The sequence below is a fragment of the Acartia tonsa genome, chromosome 5 (genome assembly GCF_053477335.1).
Source record: "Acartia tonsa isolate MP-2025a chromosome 5, ASM5347733v1, whole genome shotgun sequence".
Classification (NCBI taxonomy): domain Eukaryota; kingdom Metazoa; phylum Arthropoda; class Copepoda; order Calanoida; family Acartiidae; genus Acartia; species Acartia tonsa.
This window is the reverse complement of record NC_137264.1, coordinates 16,313,400-16,340,132: the sequence shown is the minus strand read 5'-3', so window position 1 is coordinate 16,340,132 and position 26,733 is coordinate 16,313,400. Positions and strand designations below refer to the sequence as shown.

Sequence of the window (26,733 nt, the reverse complement as noted above, 5' to 3'; positions counted from 1 at the left end):
ATATAGATAGATACTAGAGTACATAGATATCTGTACCCCCATGGTTGTGGGTCTAAATATTGTGTAGACCTGTGTTTAAAGAGCGCCACTTTCACATATGTTCTTTTAAACCATCATGGTAGATGTGTGGGTTAAAATCTACAAAATAATTTCTCCTTCGTAAATAATATTTATGAATGGATATATTATTTTTTTGATCTTTGATAAGATTTCATGTACTAAAATAAAGTAAAACTCGCAGGTGGTTAAAATAACCATCCACCCCATATCCTCCCCTCCTGCTGGATGAACAAACTGGCCAATAAAGGGTATCTATATTAGCAACCTAAATTGACGTCAATTTTCCCCCCCTGTCATGATATCCACATATATTCTATATCCATTTATTTCAGAATGGTATTTCCGCTTGATTGAAACCAGTTCTGAGCCATATAAAAAAATTAATAACGATTCTTACGCAATTTTCTACGAAAATAAGGATCATAGAATTTTTTTATAAGATTTAAATATATTCTATGATTTTTTTTCTGTTTTTAAAACTATACGAATTAGACTGTTAGATTTTATATAAAACTTATTGAAGATACTAAGGTCTATGAAAAAATTAAATGATTTGACCCATTACGTTTTTTTTTTTAATTTTTCATTTACATTTTATTGAATGCGTACATGTTAGAATATTTACGCTATTAGACACTCACCTTAAACCAGTCCGTGCTACCAAAGTCAGATTATGAAGCATGTCTCCTATAATTACATATGATAATGCAAACGTACTTTTAAGAAAATGTTCTAAAATAATTGTTTGCTCTCCTATGCCCACGTACTCTCACTTCTATAGAGTGTATTGACATTTGGAGGAGTGATTTCAATTCAGCAAAAAAATTTAAGCAACTACTTTCTGATCTAAAAAAATCTATTTGTATTTATTTAATGGGAAATTGCTATCATTATGATATTATTATAAAAATGTAAATATTATCTAAGTGATGACTACTTGTATATTTAAAACTATATAGCCGTTTTAAACCAATGAAATCGACAAAATGATACCGAATTTTAAAGGATGATATTAGATCTTGTATAAAATATAAATATGATAACCAATCAAAATCCATTTTTATCATATACCAACATAACATACATCAAAATTTTGCTATTCTTTTCAAATGTAGTACTTTTTTTTTAATGGACATAGTAAAGAAGAGTGGCTATGAAAAGTAGTTTTCTCCCCTAGTATGTATTTTCTACAACCACTACTTGTTACCTAGTTTTTAAAAATCTACCAACGTGAAACCATCCATTTGAAAAGAATAGTGAAAAATACTAGTTTATTTTACAATTCAAAACCATGGATTCTTTATCGAACGGTAAGTATAAATATATTAGATCAAGTAAATTTATGTTCATAAGTAGAACAGCAATAATAGTCTATTTAAGCTTAATAATAACAGTTAACAGGTGAAATTTGTACAGGGATAACATTACAACATTCATTGAGGGGGGAACCATTCCCCCTTGGGAAAGTTTGGGGGGTGGGGGGATAAAAAATAAATGTATAAGTATACATATATATAATTCAGATGTATCCAGTGTGGGGGACCTTCTTGGTCTGCTATCAAATTGCTTTCTGCTCTTTTGGAGTGAATTGGCTGTGTAAATATTTCCGACTCTTTTGTCCCAAATAAAAGTCGGCATAGGGTCCACTGAGTGGGGACATACAGTTATTTAAACCCTTCCAACTATATTGTTTTACTTTAATGATGAAAATAACTTTTGGCCGGCAACCCCCCAAACTTTGCCTCCCCCCTTTTCCGACATATAACTTATTAATGGAATTTTATAACTCATGTCAAAATTATCAAAATTTTCTTGTTGTTTTATGCTTGATAAAAATAACTTTTAGGGGGCCTAGGTCTTATGTACAGCCTTCCACAGTCACCTTTGGTTCAAGTCCCCCTTTCTCCTGAAATAAATGAACAACAGACAAATGAAAATTTTTATTCAAATATCACAAGATTTATAAGGTATGTTATTTATAAATTGAATTTAAGATCATAAAAGACATCTTGAATGAATATGAAAATTTAAATATCAACGAATAACCAGGGATCTCAAGGGATAAGATAATGGACGATAAGACCCCAATAATGTTAAAATTTCCCCTTCTGTAGAATATAATTATTTGTGTAATAACTTAAGAACTGCCACTGCTAAATTGAATAACCCAATCAAGATTTTATATTTGATTAAGCTAAAAAGGATTTTAGATAAAAAGATGCATAATAAATTTGCCTGACACAGCAGGAAGTCCTAACCCTATTGGGCCATTAGCTATGGTGCCAAAAAGAAAACCCTAACCCATCTCTTTTTTTAATATAATAGGGGTGGGGGGAACTCGAAAAGACACTTTGCTATAAATGTCCAAGATCATACCCTAGCTTAAACAGAAGCTGTGGTACTAAAATAAAACAAATATATTTGTCTACTCCAGATCTGATCCAAGTGACTCCTCCTCAGTTAGAACAGGTCGTCAGTATGGTGGGCAGGATCCAAGTGTTGTTTTCTTTCCCACTGGCGGCAGCGGTCAGAGTGGCGCTAAATGTCAGGTAGAGAGAGATTGTAGTAGGAGACATAACAAGGATAACAACATCCATAAAAGCGAAGCTCTAAAATCAAACGCTTTTTTGCAATATTGCTTACAAGATACTGTTTTCCTAGGAATCATTCCAAAAATCAGATGAATAGTATAAGATGATTATAACATATAAAAAATTGTTGTCAAAAACTTAAAAACAACATGTTTTAAATGGATGTATGTACTTTCTGTTAACAATTGCTAAATGAAGATTGCTACTCTTTCTAAATTGTACCATACTTTTACAGGAATCATCCTGCCAAGGCTGAAAACGACATAACAATTCTAAGACGTCACCGAAACTGTCCCAATTTTGTATAACTTTTGCGGAACAAGTTCCAATTACGTCATATTTTTCTTTCCCGAAAAAGGGAGGGGGGGAAGAAAATCTCTTCAAAAGAGATGGGGAAAACCCCCTTTTCTCCCATCTCTTTTTTCTTCCCCCCTTCCCTTTTTTTCTTTCCCCCTTCTCTTTTTCGGGAAAGAAAAATATGACGTAATTGGAACTTGTTCCGCAAAAGTTATACAAAATTGGGACAGTTTCGGTGACGTCCAATTCTAATATGCCTATTTTAACGAACATAAACTTATTATAGAATAGCTTCGCTTTTAAGACAAGAATTGTTTTTAAAATTTGTTAGTTAGTCTTATTTATTCTACAATTAAGAGCTAAATTGTGGCAAAACAAGAATGTAAGGTGGAAGATTAATTTATTGTCATATTCTAGGACGAAGAAGCTGGTGGCGGTGGATTTAACACATTTGGTTTTCTTTCTTTCCTTCTCACTGCCTATAATCTTGCAAGGTAACTTCTTAACACAGGCGTGATGAAGGGGGTGTGCGTAGCTGTATATAGTGCCCTAGCAAAATAGATGTCAGCACTTTTGACGTGCCTATTCTATTGACGTCACAAAAATTTCTATACCCCATCTTTTTTCTAGGGGGTTTCTTTCCCCGTTCTCTTTCTATTTCCCTCTACTATGACGTCAATAGAACACGTAAGCCGAACGCGGTGACATCTATCCCCATTTTGCTAGGGCACTAAAGACTACTCTGTACTCACCCTCCTTTGATAATAGACTACATCCCCTGATACACCCCCCTTAAACAGCCAAAGGGGGTCAAGTTGAAAAAGTCACACGTTCCTTAAAGATAATGGATAATGGAATAAAATAACTAATCAAAGGACGTTTGTTTGACCATTAAATATTTATCAAATATGTAGCACCGTCTTCTTTTTAATTAATGTCATCATCAATGATTATCTATTATTCAGTTTGATAGCGAACAACAACAATAATCGCAACAATAACAACAACAATAGAAACAATGACAACAACAACAATAATTTCCAAACCCTGGAGAGCTCAGCCAAGGGAGAACAAAAAGTTAGAAGAAAAAGATTACAACAAAGGTAGCCACAAAATATTATTCAAAGGTATAAAGTATCATGGGACTATTAGAATTAAACTAATAACTGTATCTCCCCATCACAACTCTCAATTGGGTCATTGAAAATCAACCAACGGTGTCGGAGATATTAACACAGCTAAGTAGCAGAAAGCAATTTGCTAGCAGACAAAAAAGATCATTAAACAAGGGAGGGAGTTATTTATCTGTATATACATCTATAGATCTGTTATTGGACTCTAATTTATACTGGTACCCAAACATTTAAAGATCATCTAATTCTTTGGCTTAAAAACTTTAGGTACTATTATTAAGTCTTGATTGGTTGGTTTATTGTAAATAATCAAATTTTACGATAGTTCCATACTGTCCGTTTATATCGCCATCATTGTACCAATTAAAAATATGTGATAATGAGAGATAAGACAATGGACGATAAATCAATATACATTGCCTTCCATAGATAGAAAATAATTGGTTGCAAATATTGGAAAGAAGGTGTATCAACTTTTTTTTATAGCTAGCCGGTTCTTTTAGTAAGTAGTAGATGTAAAATTTTTCATAGAATTCAGATATGCAATCGGTTTTTTTGTAGACCTCTTATTTTTTAAGTAATTTAAGTTTTTAAAAAAAATAATTAAGTCGGTTTTAAGGTACTAAAACGCAACAAAATAAAAGAAGAAAATGGCCAGTAAGAACAAAAATAGTAAGATCTTTAATTTGAACCCTCATTTTTAGTATTCTGTTGAGTAATTATTGAAAAAATCTATTTTTTTAACCTTGGTTTAATAAAAACTTTAGACCTAAATATTTTCTCAAACAGACATAAAAAACATGGGTTCATATATACCTTTAGAATCAGAAAAATATTACAAATCCATTGTAAGCAAAATTGAAAAAAAGTAAAAAAATAAAAAAATAAACAAATGGCCAATTATATTTTTTGTTCAGGCAACACTATCGTCTTCCCTTTTTTACCCCCTCTTTACCCCCTCTTTACCCCCTTCCCATTTTTATACTCAATTCAAGAATTAAGACGTTGCCTGTACAATATAATATGATATTTTCATATAATTCCTTTTATTGTAGTTTATATACTATATTGTAAACTTTTTTTTTCAATTTTGCTTACAATGAATTCGTAATATTTTTCTGATTCTAAAGGTATATATGAACCCATATTTTTTTACCTGTGAAATAATAAAATTAAGTTCAAAGTTTTTATTCTCGTGGGTTTAAAAAAATCGATTTTTTCAATAATTACCTGACAGAATTGAAAAAGTAAGGTGTCAAATTAAAGATCTTACTATTTTTGTTCATAATGGCCATTTTCTTTCTTTTTTTTGTTGCATTTTAGTACCTTAAAATCGACTTAATTTTTTTTTTAAAAACTTAAATTACTTAAAAAATAAGAGGTCTACAAAAAAACCGATTGCATATCTGAATTCTATGAAAAATTTTACATCTACTACTTACTAAAAGAACCGGCTAGCTATAAAAAAAAAGTTGATACACCTTCTTTACAGTTTTGAACCAACTAATTAGAAATCAATAAAAAGGCAAAAAGTTTTTTTTTACAAACGTGATTGAAATCTTTAGATACCAGTGTATTTAAAAATAATTTGCATAAACTTATTATTATTCATTAATTTCTTTAAATCAGCCATATTTGACGAAGCAAAAGACCATGACAGAAGTTGTTAGATGGACAATAGTGCAGCTGCCGAGCCAAGATAAATAGGTTTATTCTTAAAAATTGAAAAAGTTCATTTCTCAAGGTCTGCAGGTCCTGATGAGAAATCTGTAAAGAAAGCTGAAGACAGTTTTTTCTTCATTGATAATTTAATTGAACAGTTTGCCAGAACCTGGATTAGGTAAATTCACAATTTTTACTAAAAAAAACTGTAAAATGATTTTTTTGCATATCCAGTAAAAGATTTATTAAGTCCAAAACGTAAATAAGTTTAACTTTTAAAAATACTAAATGATGTATTTTATTATAATTTCAATTCAAAACCATTTTTGCATATAAATATATTGTTTAGGAATAAATTTACCTCAGATGAATCATGTTGGGTTAAAAATATTTGTAAGGTATATTTTTTATAAATTGTTTGCTATATTTTGATGTATAAATAAGTACTGTAATATCACATTTTTAAAACAACTTCATGCTCATATAATGTTCTTTAGACCTAGCCCTGTAGAAATATTAAAATAGAGGGGAGGCCAAGAAAAAGGTTTGAGTGAAACCACCTTTTAAACTTGACCTATTTTTTAAAGAAATCCTTTGAAAAATACAAATATTTGTTTAGGTTAATTTCCCAGAATCGCGTGGAAATTGGACAACCAAAGATAAAATATTCTCCAGAATTGCCACTAAAGGCCTTGTCAGGTATTAACAACATTTTTTGTGATAAACTTTTAAAGCGAGTTTGGCATTGTGCTTTTTAGTAGTACAGCTACTCTATAATTAAGATATGTCGTTTACCCGCCCAGTATAATGCAAAAGTATGGATACAAGGTTTCGTCATTTATCATTTGATTTGATATTCTTTTTTTATCATCCAAATTATTTTTAATCTCTAATGCTGTGCGTATTATGACCATTGATAAAAATTTTATCTTTATAGCCTTTTTCCCTTTTGTATCCAGCACGGGTCACATTTTTTATTTTCATTGATACTTCGCTCCTATTGGATGAATTTGTTTTGATTTAGGGAGCTTCCACGATTTTCTTTGGACAAGGAAGAACTATTTGTAGAAGCCATTGAATCTGGTAAGTAAAATATTGAATAACTAGCGACTGCGCTCCTAGCATCTATTCGAAGGAGTAAGGAAAGTAGGAAAATAGCCTAAAACCAAACTTAGATGTAACAATTAAATAACCAAAAAATAAACTTAGATATAACAATTAAATAGCCTAAAACCATCCAGGGACCATAAGAATCTTCCATAAAATAGAGAGATCAATCTGTTCAGTAGTTATTAAAATTTAAAGCTCCAGACAAAAAAAAACTTACTACTTACTACCAGAGCCAACATCAATATATTGGCCTAACCTCTGCAACTTTCAAGCAAAGATATAGTAGGCACAAAACCTCTTTCGCACGAGACACAGCTTGCACAAAGCTATCTGATTTCATCAAAACACAAAGACAGAAAAACACAAACTATAAAATTGAATGGTCAATTGAAAAACTAGCAAACCCTTACAATCAAAATTCCAAAAAATGCAATCTTTGCTTGACAGAAAGCTTCGAAATAATGAAAGCTTTCAAATCTAACATACAAACTTTAAACACCAGAAATGAAATCTTCAGCAAGTGTCCACACAGAGAAAAGTTCCTTCTTTCAAAGTGCATGATGTGAAACATATTCAAAGCAGTATTTTTTTATATAATATGTATTAATTTGTAAAACTGCAAATGATAAATATGACCTAATTTTGTCTATTTAAAGATTCCCTTTAAACACCTCCCCCTTTTTATATAAAGATGCTAATTCCCCCCCAACCCCAAGAGGATATAGTGTTGGATAAACGGCATTTTATTGCAAAAGAATCAGTATAAGACCGTGACGTATGAACACACTGCCAAAAATAACTAACTCAAATGTCATTTTCACATGTTTATTGATAATAACATTAAAAAAATACATACTTGATCAGCAGAGAATCAACATAGAAATAAATGACCAACACCTGGCCCTCCCACCTTATCTAGGGATGGTTACCTTTCAAAAGTAGTTAGACACAGATGTGGACATTGCACAAACTGGATCATACACGGAAATTCTAATAAATACATAAAATTACTACAAAACAAATAAAAAGATAATTTGCATAAAAAGCCCTATAAACTTGAATTGTAGAAAAAATTACTTAAATTAGAAAAGAAAAGAAAAACTTAATAAATGAAATAAAATGATTTAAATGAAAGTACCTGATTAAATTTTGCCTATATATCACTAAAATGCAAAGATAATGTGTACAGCTCGCACTTTTATACCTTACTGGCATTAATATTTACAAATAGAACTGGTTTTTCTTAATATTTGCTGTACACAAAAAATAAATTTAACTTATACTCAATTTTTTTATATATATTATTAACATTACACAAAATTGATTATTTAGACATAAAATGCATAAATTTTAATATTTCAATTGATTTTTTTATAAGTTTAACCCTTTTCAGACGACATTCCCCACAGGGAACAAAAAAAATCAATAAAATTGCATTTTTAAAACTTAAATCTAATATATCAAATATCAATCATATATTAACAATGGATCATCAATAGGATCTGCTGCATAAAAATCCATGATTTCCTCATTGCTACCATCATTAGCTGAACCACCATCAACACCAGCAGAACAACCATCAACAACAGTAGAATCACCATCAACAGCAGCAGAACCACCATCAACAACAGTAGAATCATTATCAACAGCAGCAGAATCACCCCCAACAGCAGCAGAATCATCATCAACAGCAGTAGGATTATGCTCAGTAACATTAGCAACAGCAGTACTCTCAACTGCACTCTCACTGGCAATAATCATGTCTCCATCATCTGTGAATCCACATAAATCTAACTCCATATCAATAGTAAGATTATCCTCAGCCTTGGCAGCATCAACACTTTGTTTAGAATCATACTCCTTGACTTTCTTCCAGACAAACTTAGTGGCCTGATCAACTGGAATTTCAAGCTTCTTGCATACCTTTTTAAGATTAACCAAAGCCTTAGACTTTACAGAGGCACTGACACTATCATTCTTTAACAGCTTCTGATTTTTTATAATGGAGAAAATTCTTACAGATTCTAGATTTTGCTTTTCCCAGGTTGAAACTTGAGATGGTTTATCTCCCTCCAACTTTTTTATAGCATAACAGAAACCACTTCCTCTATAGAAATCAATAGGATCCATGTTCTCACCATAAAAATCCAAAAAATAAGCTGCTAGAGAGATATACCTCCAACAAAGCATTAAAAACACATCATTTGGGGAAATTCCTTCAATTAGCTCATTTTCAAACATGGCTTGTTTCAACTTAGGCATAACATCTTTAAGGATTAGATCATCTTGACCATTCAATCTAAGTTTGACAAGTTCATCCTCCAGGGCATCTCCATTTGGCAATGTATTGCACATTGAATCAAACTGTATACCTATGTTGTGATAATAGTCTGGTGAAAGCACTGCAGGTTCATTGAAATTATAACACAAACCTTTACCTATATCTCCAGGATCAGCTATTCTTAAAGACTTATGCAAAGACTTTGATGTCAGCAGTGGTACATTACCAACCATAAACTGTAGGCATTGCCTATCACTCAAGCTTCCACCACCAGTCAGACTGCGCCATTTAGGTAGAAGTGAAAGCACTTTATCTGAATTCCAGTATTTGTCCTTTGTGTAGCACAGGAGGGTTAGCAACTGTCTGGGACATGTAACATAATCTGCTTTGACAGGTAATTCAGCACAATCCAAAATATCAGTTATAAGCATACTAATCCAAGTCAAAAAACTGTTTGGTGATTTTTTTGTTACAATTATAGCCATCCCAGGGGTAGGAGCAATAAGCATTGTGAACAAAATTTGACAAAGCACAGAAACTTTCCATAACATCATCCCAGAGTGTTGTAAAAACATTGAATGATTCTCATTATAATCACTAACTCCATGACCATCAACAAACATCTCTGTATTGTATACCCCAAGAAAATGGAATGCTAAAGCATTCAAATTGTAGGGAACATTGGCAACTCCAACCATTGTTAGCAACACTGACAAATCAACTCCCTTGAGAACTATTCCAGAATTCTTGTTGACAAACAAGTAATTTTCAGCCATGAACTCATTGAGGGATTTCAAAATTTTAGAATATTCTAAAGCAATGGCCAAACCTTTAAACTTTGAAAACAACACTTTGTATATGTCAGGTGTACATCCCTTGATGGAAAGAAAAAAACCTTCAGGTGTTGGTATCCAGGGAAATATTATATGAAAGTGTTTGTTGTTGAAAGTAGAGGATATTCTAGCAGGCAAGATAACATCTGAGTATTTGTTGATTTGTATTCCAGCTTTACTATTTTTAGACATACAATCTCTAACAACCCTTGCTTCCTGGGCACCTGATACTTTGATATACTGAACCTTGAGACTATAAAAGGAGGTAGGAACAGATTGGGAAATCTGTGACTCCATGTGTCTGTTGAAGGAATCAATAAAGTCCTTTACTTTATCAGTACTGTCATCATGAAAATTGATAGTAGTAACTTCACAAGCATTGTCAGAACTTTCAAGCTTCTTGATAAAATCTTCCATAAGGGCTTTATATGAACCCCCAGCAACATCTACAGGCTGATAGTTTATTTGTGATATTAAATGCTGAAGGATGCATTTTTCCCCTGGGTTCATTTCAGCTTGAAATAAGTTATTATCACATGGCTCCTTTATAGCATTAGATTGAGGGTAGGGAATAGTGTTCATGGCAGGATTGTCAATTGTATTAAAATTGACTTCATCTTGGTGTACTTCATCATATCTTCTCACATTTAGGTGGAATGAAGTTATTTTCTCGTCCATATTGATCTAAAATAAATATAAATAATATTTGAAACATATGAATCACTTAATTAGAGAGTCATAGTATCAATATAAGCATTTATATGTCTTACACTTTTTACCTTTTTAAGGAGAACCTTATTACTACCAACAAGAAGAGTAGATTAAGATAGTAAATAATAGTATAACATACATTAAAATTATGAATAATTCATAGCCTTACATGATTTGAAAGACTAAGAATTAGCCAAACTAATATAGAATATATATACTTGTACAGTATAAGTAATATTGAATATGATTTTGTCTTAAACTCACATAATTTGCAAGTTTAAGAACTAGACAAATTCAATATAAAAAAAAATGTTCTGATTAGACTACATTTTCAATCAATCTTTCTTTGTGTTTATTGAGTTGATGAAATCTTGTCTATGATCGCTGTAGAAGCTGTATCTAAGAACAACAGACCTGATAATAAACGCTTACTATTGTATCCACACAACAGAAGATTAGGGGTGGTTATGATCTTGCTGAAGATCTACAGATAGGTAAACTGTTAGATGATTTGAAATCTGAGAAAACAATGTTTCCCAACCTAAAAAAACTCATTAGTGAGTTGCCCTGACAATCTCGGCAGGATTTAGTGAAGTTTTTAGAATTTTCTTTCTGCCATCCCTGGTAAACAACATCAACCAGATAAGGCTGCTTTGCATTGTGTTGTGACGCATAGCATTTAGCAGCAGATGACTGAACTTCTACTGAAGAGGATGGTGCTATAGCACACATTACTTTAGAATTTGGAAAGGAACAATCATTATAGTTTGAAATTGTGCTGTGCCTAGGATTACTAGGACTTAACATTGTGCTGTGCCTAAGATTACTAGGACTTGACATTGAGTTGTGCCTAAGATTACTAGGACTTGACATTGAGTTGTGCCTAGGATTACTAGGACTTGACATTGAGCTGTACCTAGGATTTCTAGGACTTGACATTGAGCCGTACCTAGGATTACTAGGACTTGACATTGAGCCATACCTAGGATTTCTAGGACTTGACATTGAGCCGTGCCTAGGATTACTAGGACTTGAAATTGAGCCGTACCTAGGATTTCTAGGACTTGGCATTAAGATGTGCCTAGGATTACTAGGACTTGACAGTGAGCCATGCCTAGTATAACCAGGACTTGACATTGATATGTGCCTAGGATTACTAGGTCTTGACAATAAGCCGCACCTAGAATTTTTAGGACTTGACATTGAGCCATGCCTAGGATTACTAGGTCTTGACATTGATCCATACATAGGATTTCTAGGACTTGCCATTGAGATGTGCCTAGGATTACTAGGACTTGACATTGATATGTTCCTAGAATTACTAGGACTTGATATTGAGCCGCACCTAGGATTTCTAGGACCTGACATTGAGCCATGCCTAGGATTACTAGGACCTGACATTGAGCCATGCCTAGGATTACTAGGACTTAACATTGAGCCGTACCTAGGATTACTAGGACTTGGCATTGAGATGTGCCTAGGATTACTAGATCTTGACATTGATCTGTACATAGGATTTCTAGGACTTGCCATTGAGATGTGCCTAGGATTACTAGGACTTGTCAGTGAGCCATGCCTAGGATAACCAGGACTTGACATTGATATGTGCCTAGGGTTACTAGGACTTGACAGTGAGCAATGCCTAGGATAACCAGGACTTGACAGTGAGTTGTGCCTTGGATTACTAGGACTTGACAATGATCCATGCCTAGGATGTCTAGGACTTGACATTGAGCTGTGCCTAGGATTACTAGATCTTGACATTGAACCATACCTAGGATTACTAGGACTTGACATTGATCTGTACATAGGATTTCTAGGACTTGCCATTGAGATGTGCCTAGGATTACTAGGACTTGACAGTGAGCCATGCCTAGGATAACCAGGACTTGACAGTGAGTTGTTCCTAGGATTACTAGATCTTGACATTGATCTGTACATAGGATTTCTAGGACTTGCCATTGAGATGTGCCTAGGATTACTAGGACTTGTCAGTGAGCCATGCCTAGGATAACCAGGACTTGACATTGATATGTGCCTAGGGTTACTAGGACTTGACAGTGAGCAATGCCTAGGATAACCAGGACTTGACAGTGAGTTGTGCCTTGGATTACTAGGACTTGACAATGATCCATGCCTAGGATGTCTAGGACTTGACATTGAGCTGTGCCTAGGATTACTAGATCTTGACATTGAACCATACCTAGGATTACTAGGACTTGACATTGATCTGTACATAGGATTTCTAGGACTTGCAATTGAGATGTGCCTAGGATTACTAGGACTTGACAGTGAGCCATGCCTAGGATAACCAGGACTTGACAGTGAGTTGTTCCTAGGAATACTAGATCTTGACATTGATCTGTACATAGGATTTCTAGGACTTGCCATTGATATGTACCTAGGATTACTAGGACTTGGCATTGAGCCATGCCTAGTATTACTAGGACTTGACATAAAGCTGTGCCTATGATTACTAGGACTTGACATTGAGCCATGCCTAGGATAACCAGGACTTGGCATTGAATTGTGCCTAGTATTAATAGGACTTGACATTGAGGCATGCCAAGGATTACTAGGACTTGAAATAAAGCTGTGCCTAGGATTACTAGGACTTGCCATTGAGCCATGCTTAGGATTACTAGGACTTGGCATTGAGCTGTGCCTAGTATTACTAGGACTTGATAGTGAGCCATGCCTAGGATTACTAGGACTTGGCATTTGGCTATACCTAGTATTACTAGGACTTGATAGTAAACCATGCCTAGGATTACTAGGACTTGGCATTGAGCTGTGCCTAGTATTACTAGGACTTGGTAGTGAGCCATGCCTAAGATTACTAGGACTTGGCATTAGGCTATACCTAGTATTACTAGGACTTGATAGTAAGCCATGCCTAGGATTACTAGGACTTGGCATTGAGCTGTGCCTAATATTACTAGGACTTGATAGTGAGCCATGCCTAGGATTACTAGAGCTTGGCATTAAGCTATACCTAGTATTACTAGGACTTGATAGTGAGCCATGCCTAGGATTACTAGGACTTGGCATTGAGCTGTGCCTAGTATTACTAGGACTTGATAGTGAGCCATGCCTAGGATTACTAGGGCTTGGCATTAAGTTGTGCCTAGAATTACTAGGACTTGATAGTGAGCTGTGCCTAGGATTACTAGGACTTGGCATTAAGCTGTGCCTAGTTTTACTAGGACTTGACAATAGTCTACTAGAACAATTTGTAGATAATGAAGAACAATGGTCAACGGAGTCTTGGATTGGGGAAAAATAATGCTGGATAGGTGGAACTCTTGTATTACCTTTTGCATCAGAATCCTTTACTAAATGATAATTATCAATAAGGTTATCAGATGTAACACCTGAATGCTTTGAACTAGGACAAGGGTCTTTTATGTGTGTGAGTAAATCTGATCTTAGTTCTTGTACCTGGTTGGAAAGCTCTTCAAGACTGTTCTTGAATATTTCATTATTTTCATGTAGAACTTTAAACTCCTCAACAACAGCTTCCTGAAAACCAAGCAATCTTCTATGCATCTCATTGTTTGATTTAATACATTTATCTTGGATCATATTTGATTCATGGCAGACCTTATCTTGGATTGTTTCATCAAGTTTTGAATCCAAATAATTTGAAAAGTTTGAAAGATCTCTTTTCAAATCAGAATGAAAAGCAGAGATTTTATCCCTGCAGTTTTTCCTACATTTAGCAAGCTCATCTATAAGCCATGTTTTATTACCTAAAGAAAGATACTCTTGACTAGAAGAAGGTTGACAATTTTGTGCATGAAGATCAGATTTTTGCAACCAACCTGGATCATGGGTAACCAGATTAGATTCATTGTCTTTGTTCATGGGGACAGTGTTATCAAGAGAATGTGAAGAAAAACTATGAAAATATTCCTGATCTTGTGATTTTGGGATTCCAAAATTAAATCCAACTTTAGAAGATTTATGTGATGAAGATTCATTTGTGTGGATAGATATGAGGAATTCAATCAATTTAGGAATCTTATTTTCCAAATCCTCAACAATTCTTCTGTCCTCAGCATTCATAAGGAGTGGCAGATTTCCTACCCAGTCCTGGAGATCACTTAATTGCTCAAGAATTTGAAAAGTGCTTATATTAGCAAGAAGTGTTGGATTTTCAATTCCATCATAGAGCTCATCAACTTTTATCCTGAATGAGACAAGTAGCTCATGTTTGTTAACCTCACGCGAAGAAGAGAAAATGTCATTGAAAACATTATCTTCAATAACAATATCATTGTTATCCCATTCCATGGATGGTTGAAAAGATTCAGCTGGAGGAAGTCTATTTTTAGCATTTGCTTGAAGAGGTATTTGCTGTTCCTGATCATGCTGCACTTGGAGAGAATCTGGAAGATAAGTATTGGCAGTAGTATTAGGAATATAACTACTAGAAGAAGCTGTCGGTAACTTATTCCTTTGAAATATGCGGCCTATAACTGAGACTGATTGTTTTGGAGAAGAACTCAATAATGGAGAAGTTAAACCAACATCCTTACCTCCTGATCTGCTTGAAGGAGCAATGTGATCAACTGAAAACTGCTTAGAGGAGTCCTTAGGTGACTTTAGAGATGAATCAAGAAATTTTGTAGGTAGTGGTGTGGCTACTCTAGGAGATTGTGTTTGTGTTGGGGGGGATTTTTGAAAAGAGTTCAGCATTGTTTCCCCTCCCTTACTTATCAATGAGAAAGCTTTAGAAAGTAGGTTAGTGGGGGGTCTGGTTTGTTCCAGAATCCGGGTAGCCATCCCCCCTTCAACTCTACTTTGAGAATTATTTGCCATGGAGAGGTGGGGTAAAGCTTGGGTATGATCACCCTGGTCCTCCCCCACCCTTTCCACAGACTGAATTGTACTTGAATTTCCATCAGAAGGCAAAGATTTGGGTTGGTTACCCATCCCATCCCTTCTCAATTTAGATCTTGTTTCCATAGTACAAATTCAACGAATGAGAATCTATTAAATTATGTTTGTATATCATAAACTATTATTTAATTAATGATTCTTCAATGTAAATGGTGTATTTATGTTCTGTTAATATCAATATGGTGCTTACTTAGCTATTGAATTAACCTACTGTACATAAATACTTAATAGGAGTGAAAAAAAAAAATTCATGCACAATCCCTTTAAATGCACAATATTATGAAATTTAAAATGAAGCAAATTTTGTTCACACTCCCTTTAAATACATAATATTAAAATTAAACTGTAGGTATTTTGTGCACAATCCCTTTAATATGAGATTTAAATGCAACGATTTTTGTGCACAATCCCTTTAAACATATTTTATTAAATGCAACAATAAAGAGAAATAATGTGCGATCGCACGCCCGTGTGTCTTTATGTTATTTCAACACAATAATGCTTTATCACTCTCAAAATACCTTGCCTAGCTTTACAGACGACTACAAAACCTGCGTATTTACGCAACAACACATTCAATATATATATTATATATAAGTACATAACCAATGATATATTGATACTGCAACTCTTGGGTTTAAATAAAGTCTTGAATTGTAAACGTCTAGGCCAATTTACGTATGTGGTCGGAGGTTAAGCTTTGTTGAAAATTTGTCGACTAATACGGATAAACTATTTCGGCGATTTTTGCGTAGATATATGCTTAAATATCTATTATTTTAGCTACATAAATTTCACATAAATGCAAGTAATATTGAATACTTAGATTTCTATAGTTTTAGTAATGACTTTGAAGAGAAATCGACGTTTTTTCCATAACCATTGACAAATAAATAGATATAAATAACATTTGAAACATATGAGTCACTTGTTTAGAGAAACATAGTATCAATATAAGTATTTGTATGTCAATAAATGGAGTAATGCAACTGATATGACTTTAAATAGAAATCGACGTTTTTTCCATAACCATTGACAAACAAATAGATATAAATAACATTTGAAACATATGAGTCACTTGATTAGAGAAACATAGTATCAATATAAGTATTCGTATGTCAATAAATGGAGTAATGCAACTGATATGACTTGCGTTTGCAAATATTAAATTTCTTTAGAGAGGTTTAGTGACTTTTTCAGATTGATCTTTCTAAACTCAAATCATAATAAGTATGTGAAATGATTTAGTTATTTTTGGCAGCGATTTAAATTGGTACATATCATAGGCATTTCTGAATAATTATCATTTAAATTATGCCTATATTTATTAATCAATTCTGATGTCAAGTCCTAGAAATCCTAGGCATGGCTCACTATCAAGTCCTAGTAATACTAGGCACAGCTCAATGCCAAGGCATGGCTCACTATTAAGTCCTAGTAATACTAGGCACAGCTTTATGCCAAGTCTTAGTAATCCTAGGCAAGGCTCACTATCAAGTCCTAGTAATACTAGGCACAACTCAATGCCAAGTCCTAGTAATCCAAGGCACAACTCACTGTCAAGTCCTGGTTATCCTAGGCATTGCTCACTGTCAAGTCCTAGTAACCCTAGGCACATATCAATGTCAAATCCTGGTTATCCTAGGCATGGCTCACTGACAAGTCTTAGTAATCCTAGGCACATCTCAATGGCAAGTCCTAGAAATCCTATGTACAGATCAATGTCAAGATCTAGTAATCCTAGGCATGGCTCACTGTCAAGATCTAGTAATCCTAGGCACAGCTCAATGTCAAGTCCTAGAAATCCTAGGCATGGATTATTGTCAAGACCTAGTAATCCTAGGCACAACTCACTGTCAAGTCCTGGTTATCCTAGGCATTGCTCACAGTCAAGTCCTAGTAATCCTAGGTATGGCTCCATATCAAGTCCTAGTAATCCTAGGCATGGTTCAATGTCAACTCCTAGAAATCCTAGGTGCAGCTCAATATCAAGTCTGAGTAATTCTAGGCACATATCAATGTCAAGTCCTAGTAATCCTAGGCAAAACTCACTGTCAAGTCCTAGTAATCCTAGGTACATCTCAATGGCAAGTCCTAGAAATCCTATGTACAGCTCAATGTCAAGTACTAGTAATCCTTGGCATAGCTCAATGTCAAGTCCTAGAAATTATAGGTGCGGCTCTATGTCAAGTCCTAGGCACATATCAATGTCAAGTCCTGGTTATCCTAGGCACATCTCAATGTCAAGTCCTAGTAATCCTAGGTACGGCTCAATGTCAAGTCCCAGAAATCCTAGGTACAGCTCAATGTCAAGTCCTAGTAATCCTAGGCACAACTCAATGTCAAGTCCTAGTAATCTTAGGCACAGCACAATGTCAAGTCCTAGTAATCTTAGGCACAGCACAATGTCAAGTCCTAGTAATCCTAGGCACAGCACAATTTCAAACTATAATGATCGTTCCTTTCCAAATTCTAAAGTAATGTGTGCTATAGCACCATCCTCTTCAGTAGAAGTTCAGTCATCTGCTGCTAAATGCTATGCATCACAACACAATGCAAATCAGCCTTATCTGATTGATGTTGTTTACCAGGGATGGCAGAAAGGAAATTCTAAAAACTTCACTAAATCCTGCCGAGATTGTCAGGGCAACTCACTAATGAGTTTTTTAGGTTGGGAAACATTGTTTTCCCAGATTTCAAATCATTTAACAGTTTACCTGTCTGTAGATCTTCAGCTAGATCAGTTAATTCACCTGAATTTACTGTAACCACCCCTAATCTTCTGTTGTGTGGATACAATAGTAAGCATTCATTATTAGGTCTATTGTTCTTAGATACAGCTTCTACAGCAATCATAGACAAGATTTCATCAATTCAATAAACACAAAGAAAGATTGATTGAAAATGTAGTCTAATCAAAACATTTTTTTTATTGAATTTGTCTAGTTCTTAAACTTGCAAATTATGTGAGTTTAAGACAAAATCATATTCAATATTACTTATACTGTACATGTATATATATTCTATATTACTTTGCCTAATTCTTAGTCTTTCAAATCATGTAAGGCTATGAATTATTCATAATTTTAATGTATTTTATACTACTATTTAGTATCTTAATCTACTCTTCTTGTTGGTAGTAATAAGGTTCTTTTTTAAAGGTAAAAGTGTAAGACATATAAATACTTATATTGATACTATGGCTCTCTAATCAAGTGATTCATATGTTTCAAATATTGTTTATATTTATTTAGATCAAGATGGACAAGAAAATTGCTTCATTCCACCTAAAAACAGGAAGCAAGGGTTGTTAAGAGATTGTATGTCTAAAAATAGTAAAGCTGGAATACAAATCAACAAATACTCAGATGTTATCTTGCCTGCTAGAATATCCTTTACTTTCAACAACAAACACTTTCATATAATATTTCCCTGGATACCAACACCTGAAGGTTTTTTTCTTTCCATCAAGGGATGTACACCTGAAATATACAAAGTGTTGTTTTCAAAGTTTAAAGGTTTGGCCATTGCTTTAGAATATTCTAAAAATTTGGAATCCCCCAATGAGTTCATGACTGAAATAGTTCTAAAAGGTGTTGATTTGTCAGTGTTGCTAACAATGGTTGGAGTTTCCAATGTTCCCTACAATTTGAATGCTTTTGCATTCCATTTTCTTGGGGTATACAATACAGAGATGTTTGTTGAGAATGATGGTCATTGAATTAGTAATGATAATGAAAATTTTTCAATGTTTTTACAACACTCTGGGATGATGTTATGGAAAGTTTCTGTGCTTTGTCAAATTTTGTTCACAATGCTTGTTGCTCCTACCCCTGGGATGGCTATAATTGTAACAAAAAAATCATCTAACAGTTTTCTGAATTGGATTAGTTTGCTTATAACTGATATTTTGGATTGTGCTGAATTACCTGTAAGAGCTGATTATGTTAATTGTCCCAGAAAATTGCTAACTCTCCTGTGCTACACAAAGGACAAATACTGAAATTCAGACAAGGTGCTTTCACTTCTACCTAAATGGCGCAGTCTGACTGGTGGTGGAAGCTTGAGTGATAGGCAATGCCTACAGTTTTTGGTTGGTAATGTACCACTGCTGACATCAAAGTCTTTGCATAAGTCTATAAGAATAGCTGATCCTGGAGATATTGGTAAGGGTTTGTGTTATAATTTCAATGAACCTGCAGTGCTTTCACCTGACTTTTATCACAATATAGGTATACAGTTTGATCCAATGTGCAATACATTACCAAATGGAGATGCCCTCAAGGATAAAGTTATCAAACTGAGAGTGCAGTTGAGAGTACTGATATTGCTACTGTTACTGAGCATAATCCTACTGCTAAGTGTGGTCCTGCTATTGTTGATGGTGGTTCTGCTGCTGTTGGTGGTGATTCTGCTGCTGTTGATGATGATTCTACAATTGTTGATGGTGGTTCTGCTGCTGTTGATGGTGATTCTACTGTTGTTGATGGTGGTTCTGCTGGTGTTGATGGTGGTTCTGCTAATGATGGTAGCAATGAGGAAATCTTGGATTTTTATGCAGCAGATCCTATTGATGATTTATTGTTAATATATGATTGATATTTGATATATTAGATTTAAGTTAAAAAATGCAATTTTATTGATTTTTTTTTTGTTCCTTGTGGGGAATGTCGTCTGAAAAGGGTTAAACTTATAAAAAAATCAATTGAAATATTAAAATTTATGCATTTTATGTCTAAATAATCAATTTTGTGTAATGTTAATAATATATATAAAAAATTGAGTATAAGTTAAATTTATTTTTTGTGTACAGCAAATATTAAGAAAAACCAGTTCTATTTGTAAATATTAATGCCAGTAAGGTATAAAAGTGCGAGCTGTACACATTATCTTTGCATTTTAGTGATATATAGGCAAAATTTAATCAGGTACTTTACTTTAAATCATTTTATTTCATTTATTAAGTTTTTCTTTTCTTTTCTAATTTAAGTAATTTTTTCTACAATTCAAGTTTATAGGGCTTTTTATGCAAGTTATCTTTTCATTTGTTTTGTAGTAATTTTATGTATTTATTAGAATTTCCGTGTATGATCCAGTTTGTGCAATGTCCACATCTGTGTCTAACTACTTTTGAAAGGTAACCATCCCTAGATAAGGTGGGAGGGCCAGGTGTTGGTCATTTATTCCTATGTTGATTCTTTGCTGATCAAGTATGTATTTTTTTTAATGTTATTATCAATAAAGATGTGAAAATGACATTTGAGTTGGTTATTTTTGGCAGTGTGTTCATACGTCACGGTCTTATACTGATTCTTTTGCAATAAAATGGTTAATTAACATGAAGTTTATGAAGTTTATAATTGATTATCATAATTGGCATAAATTTTAATATTTCAATTGATTTTTTTATAAGTTTAACCCTTTTCAGACGACATATAGGCAGTAAAAAAAACCCGCAGGGGGCACAATTTTCTAACACTTCTTTCTCATTTAGTTAGTCTTTAAAAAGGATTCAAAATGCATGGACATATATCTTTTTAACTCTTATTTTATACATCTTAATTGGAACTGATGATCTATTTTTATAGAGAAACATATGTATTCCGCAAATAAATAGTTATAAAAAAAATTAAATGTGTTTATACATATAATAATACTTTATATAATAGGATATTCAAGGAAAATGAAACAATAAGACATACTTGTTTTAATTCCTGGATTTAAATTTTTTTGTTTGTTTAGGAGAACAAGGAGGATTGTGTTCATTTCTTAGTAAAAAATGCCCCAGAGAGGATGAGGCAATTATGAATTTAGGTAAAATTTTATTTATTTTCATAAAACTTTTAATGAATACTTTTCAGTCTGTCTAACCTACGAAGACACTTTCTTAATTCGCTTGTAAATTATTTCGTTTATTAACTGATTTTATAACTTTAAAAGAGGAACTGGCTTAAATAAATAGTCATATTCAATGATTTATTGACAATTTTTATCAATTTACTTTACGCCATATTTTTGTATTTTGAGTTTTTGTGTTAATTGTAGATTTTTTCAGTTGAAGGAACATTATTTCTACCAGCTAAACTGTTCAAAACTGCAAAGGCATATTTTTTCCCTTAAAATATGATTTTACAAATAATCTTTGTATATATGTAAATAGGTAAAATGTATTTGACAATTAATGTAAATAATGAAGTTTTTAAAAATAACATAAAACCGAACGCTCATTAAATTTTTTTTGTGATAAATTCTAGCATTAGCGTATGTAAATTTATGGTGAAGAGTTTTATATATTTAATAACGTGAAGTGTATGAATAAAAATATGTAAGAATACCTTAATCTGAAATAATCAACCCTTTTATTTCATTGCACCAATCTATCTTATATGTCTTCTAGACTCTTATTTCGGGTTATGTTAGGTTAGGTAAAGTAGGGCTTAGGAAAGACTATGTGAGCTGGTTGGACATAAGGGATAGGGCACAAGGACTAGAGAAAATACGTTGAAAATTAATGGGATTGGATTCATAGGTTTCTTACGTGATTCAATCAAGTTAACACATTAAGTCTATGACATTAATTCCAAGACACAAACTTTTTAGATAAACTACATTTTCTTTACACAGACAACTTAATACAAGACATTTCTAAGACTAATATTGATATGAACAAATATAATAAAACAATACTAGACAAAACACTAGACTTTTTTAATACTACTACTAATTAATTATTGCTAATACTGTTTTAACTAATGTTTCTTCGCCCATGGTGTCTAGTGAAGACCGTGGAAGGACATGAAAATATACTAAAACCACCCCAATCCACTTATAAAGCTTTCCTGTAAAGTACAACAAGTTTCTATAATCTTCTCCAAGATATTTAGCTTCAGACAAAAAGCTTACTACTTAATGTTATACTTTTTGTTACTGATGTTACCTTCACTGTCGTTTCTGTAACCTTTGTCACTGTTACAGCTTTTAATATTACAGGTTTTTTTCTGTTTCTGTTATTGTTGTCTAGTGTTACTATTTTGACTGATACTGTTTTTACTGTTTCTGTTAGTAATGGTACTATTAGTTTTGTTATTGTCAGGGTTGTTACTGTTACTGTTGTTACTGTTACTGTTGTTACTTTCACTGTTGTTACTGTTACTGTTGTTACTGTGTCTGTTGTTACTGTTTATTTGTAACTCATTGTTATTACTCTAGCTGTGATATTGATATTTTTTTCATCCTAATATATTTCTTGTTCCTGTTGGTATTTTTGTTATTGTTGTTACTTTTTCTATTGTTACTCATATGATTCTTCTGTTACTGTTATTGCCTTTACTAAACAATGGGTCTGTGATACTCTTATTGTTTTGCCCTTGTTGTTATTGTTTCTGTTGTACAGTTAGTGTTCATATTATTACTGATACTGGTTTTATGGTCATTAATAAAGTTGTAATTTTTAATATTGGCACTAATAATGTTGTTTCTGTTTTGTTACTGTTATTCTTTTTTCTGTTTTTTACTGTTATTGTTGTTTTTGTTACTGTTTTGGTTGTTTCTGTTTTTGTTACTGTTATTGTTACTGTTACTGTTGTTTTTGTTACTGATATTGCTGTTTCTTTTATTGTTACTGCTATTGTTGTTTCTGTTTGTTTTTGTGACTGTTATTGTTGTTTTTGTTTTTGTTACTGTTATGGTTGTTTCTGTTTGTTTTTGTTACTGTTATTGTTGTTTTTCTTACTGATATTGTTTTTTTTTTTTTATTGTTACTGCTATTGTTGTTACTGTTTGTTTTTGTAACTGTTATTGTTGTTTCTTTTATTGTTACTGCTATTATTGTTTCTGTTTGTTTTTGTTACTGTTATTGTTGTTTTTGTTTTTTGTTGTTACTGTTATTGTTGTTTCTGTTTGTTTTTGTTACTGTTATTGTTGTTTCTTTTTGTATCTGTTACTGTTATTGTTACTGTTATTATTTATTCTATAACTCTCAGTGTGATACTTTCTTTATTATTTTTATCTAATTGTTGACAGTTTTTCATTAACTAGACATTAACTGACATTACTGCCCCTGTGATTATTTATTACTGTTGACAGTTAAACTTTAAAATACTGTTTATACATATTTACAATTACTTAGACTCAAACTAATACACTTCCTATAAGTGTTTACAAGATGATGATGACTTTCTAATACTTATAATATTATTGCTTATACTTATTACTTATAAGTGTTTTACCAACAATTTTACTAAAATCCAAATTTTTAGACTATTCGCCTGTGTATATTTTTGAAACAAATTAATTTTTCAATTGTAACTGAAAATACATTTACAAAACTGCTTTTAACTTTACTTCATTACTCATTACACATTTTACTTAAACTCTGACAAGACTATTCGACTAATACAATAACTAATTTTACTTTTGTACAAATTTTTTTTACTCAGATTAAGAATTTTACTGTTTCTATGACTGGACTATTAGACTGACTATCACTGATACACAGTTGACAGTTATTTTTTAAACAAAATTTTAAAACTAATTTTTATTACTACCTATGACAAAATAATTTTTTAAACTGACTATTGTAGTGACCTATTGCTATTCACACAGTTAAAGGTAATATAAAAATACTATTGCTCAGACTACTTCAATAACTAATTGTTATTGTTACTGGTTTGACAAAATACTTATTTTTATTGACTATCATATTGACCTAATGTTAAAGACACTGGTACTGTACTGACAAAATATAATTATTAATATTACTTGTACTATTTCAATAACTAAATATTATAGACACTGTTACTTTACTGAAAAAATATTTTCTTTATTTTACTATTTTACAGACTAAATTTTACAGACAATGTTAGTGTATTAAAAAATACTATACTTAACAATTCTCTGACTATTTTAATAACTTAATGTTATTTTTACTGGTTTGACTGACAAAATATTTGTTTTTACTGCCTATGAATTGACCTAATGTACTGACAAATTACTATCATTAACATTTCAATAACTAAACATATAAATGTTATAGATGAATATAATGACAAATACTATTTTTACTAATACTCAGACTATTTTAACAAGAAAATCTTTCAGTAACTCAATTGACAAAATTCATATATTTAATGATTATTAGATAACAAAATGCCAACTTTTACTGACTCTCTTATTTACTAAATGTTATAGACACTGTTACTGTAATGATAAAATATTATTATTCCTGTTACTCAGACAATTATAGTAATTAAATGTTATTGTTTCTTTAACGGTTATGACAAAATACTATTTTACAATTATTCAGACCATTTTTATTTACTATTACTCAGACTATTTTAATAACTAAATATTATTTACACTGTTCTTAAATGACAAAATACTAAAATAACTATCATACTGAAAGTAACAGACAGTGTTACTTTAATGACTGAATGTACTAGTTACTCATATGACAAAATACTGATTTTAATAACTTTTAATAACTAAATTTTATTGTTACTGGTTTGATAAAATACGTCTTTAGCTGACTATCAATTGACTTAATGTACTGACAAAATACTAATATTAATATTACTTGGACTATTTCAATAACTAAAAAAATGAAAACTATTACTTTAATGATAAAATATTAATTTTAACTGACCATGTTATTTACTAAATGTTATAGATACTGTTACTATAATGACAAATACTATTATAACCAATACTCAGACTATTTTCATAATAAAATTTTTTAGTTACTAGTTTGACAAAATACTCTTTTTACTGACTATCAATTGACCTAATGTACTCAGAAAATACTATTATTAATATTACTTTTGACTATTCCAATAATTTAAAATAATGAACTGTTACTGAAATGATAAAATACTATTTTTTACTGACCCTCTTATTTACTATGTAAATTCTGTTACTAAAATGACAAAATATTAATTTTTACTGACCATTTTATTTGGTAAATGTTAGACTTTGTTACTTTGGTAAAAATTTATATTATCATTATTACTCAAACAATTCTAATAACTAAAGGTTATAGTTACTGTAGTGATATAATATTTATTTTTACTGACTGCCATATTGACCTAAAGCTCCACACACTTTTACTGTGACAACAAAATACTATTTTTACTATAGTTCAGAATTTACACTGTTACTCAGACTATTTTGATAACTAAATATTGTAAAGGTTGTTACTAAAATGATAAAATACTAATTTTTACTGATAATCTCATTTACTAAATGTTATAGACTCTGTTACTTTGATGACAAAATAATATTATTACTAATACTTAGACTATTATTGTAATTAAATGTCATTGTTTCTGTAATGACAAAATACTTATTTTTATCAACATTCTTATTTGGTAAATGTTATAGACTTTATGTTACTTTATTAAAAAAATATATTACTATTACGCCGACAATTCTAATGACAAAATACTTAATTTATTTGACCAAATATTAATGACAAAGAGATATTATTACTTAGATTATTTCAATAACTAAATATTGTAAACATTGTTACCAAAATGACAAAATACTGGTAAATGTTATAGACTATATAACAAAATACTATTTTTACTCTGACTATTATAGTAATTACATGTTATTACTATATGATTATTACTATTACTGACCTGTCAAAAAGAAATTTTACTGACAATCGTATCAAATATATGTTCAGACACCATTACTGTGATGGCAAAATACTATTATTTCTATTACTCATTATTAAATTGTTACTGGAATGATAGAATACTAACTTTTACTGACCCTCTTATTTACTAAATGTTATAGACACTGTTGCTATTATGACAAATACTATTATTATTACTCAGACTATTTTAATAATCAATTTTTTAGTTACTGGTTTGACAAAATACTCTTTTTACTGATTATCAATTGGGCTAATGTACTGTACTGACAAAATACTCTTTTTACTGACAATCAATTGACTTAATGTACTGACAAAATACTAATATTAATATTACTTGGACTATTCCAATAACTAAAAAAATGAAAACAGTTACTGAAATGATAAAGTACTAATTTTTACTCATCATCTTATTTACTAAATGTTATAGACACTGTTACTATGAGAAAATATTATTATTACTGATACTCAGACTACTTTAATAGGAAAATTTTTC

The 26,733-nt window shown here is 31.9% G+C and overlaps 1 protein-coding gene across 1 annotated transcript; it reads left to right on the top strand.

Annotated features, from left to right (window-relative positions):
- Positions 1 to 1,242: 1,242 nt before the first annotated feature.
- LOC145318867 (uncharacterized) lies at positions 1,243 to 22,279 on the top strand. Its single transcript, XM_080160531.1, has 11 exons — positions 1,243 to 1,370; positions 1,907 to 2,027; positions 2,495 to 2,609; positions 3,366 to 3,442; positions 3,914 to 4,051; positions 5,826 to 5,921; positions 6,093 to 6,141; positions 6,363 to 6,442; positions 6,768 to 6,826; positions 21,326 to 21,397; positions 21,639 to 22,279. Exons 1-11 carry the CDS (start codon positions 1,352 to 1,354, stop codon positions 21,701 to 21,703), a joined length of 891 nt encoding a protein of 296 aa, XP_080016657.1. The 5' UTR covers positions 1,243 to 1,351; the 3' UTR covers positions 21,704 to 22,279.
- The last annotated feature ends 4,454 nt before the right edge of the window (positions 22,280 to 26,733 follow it).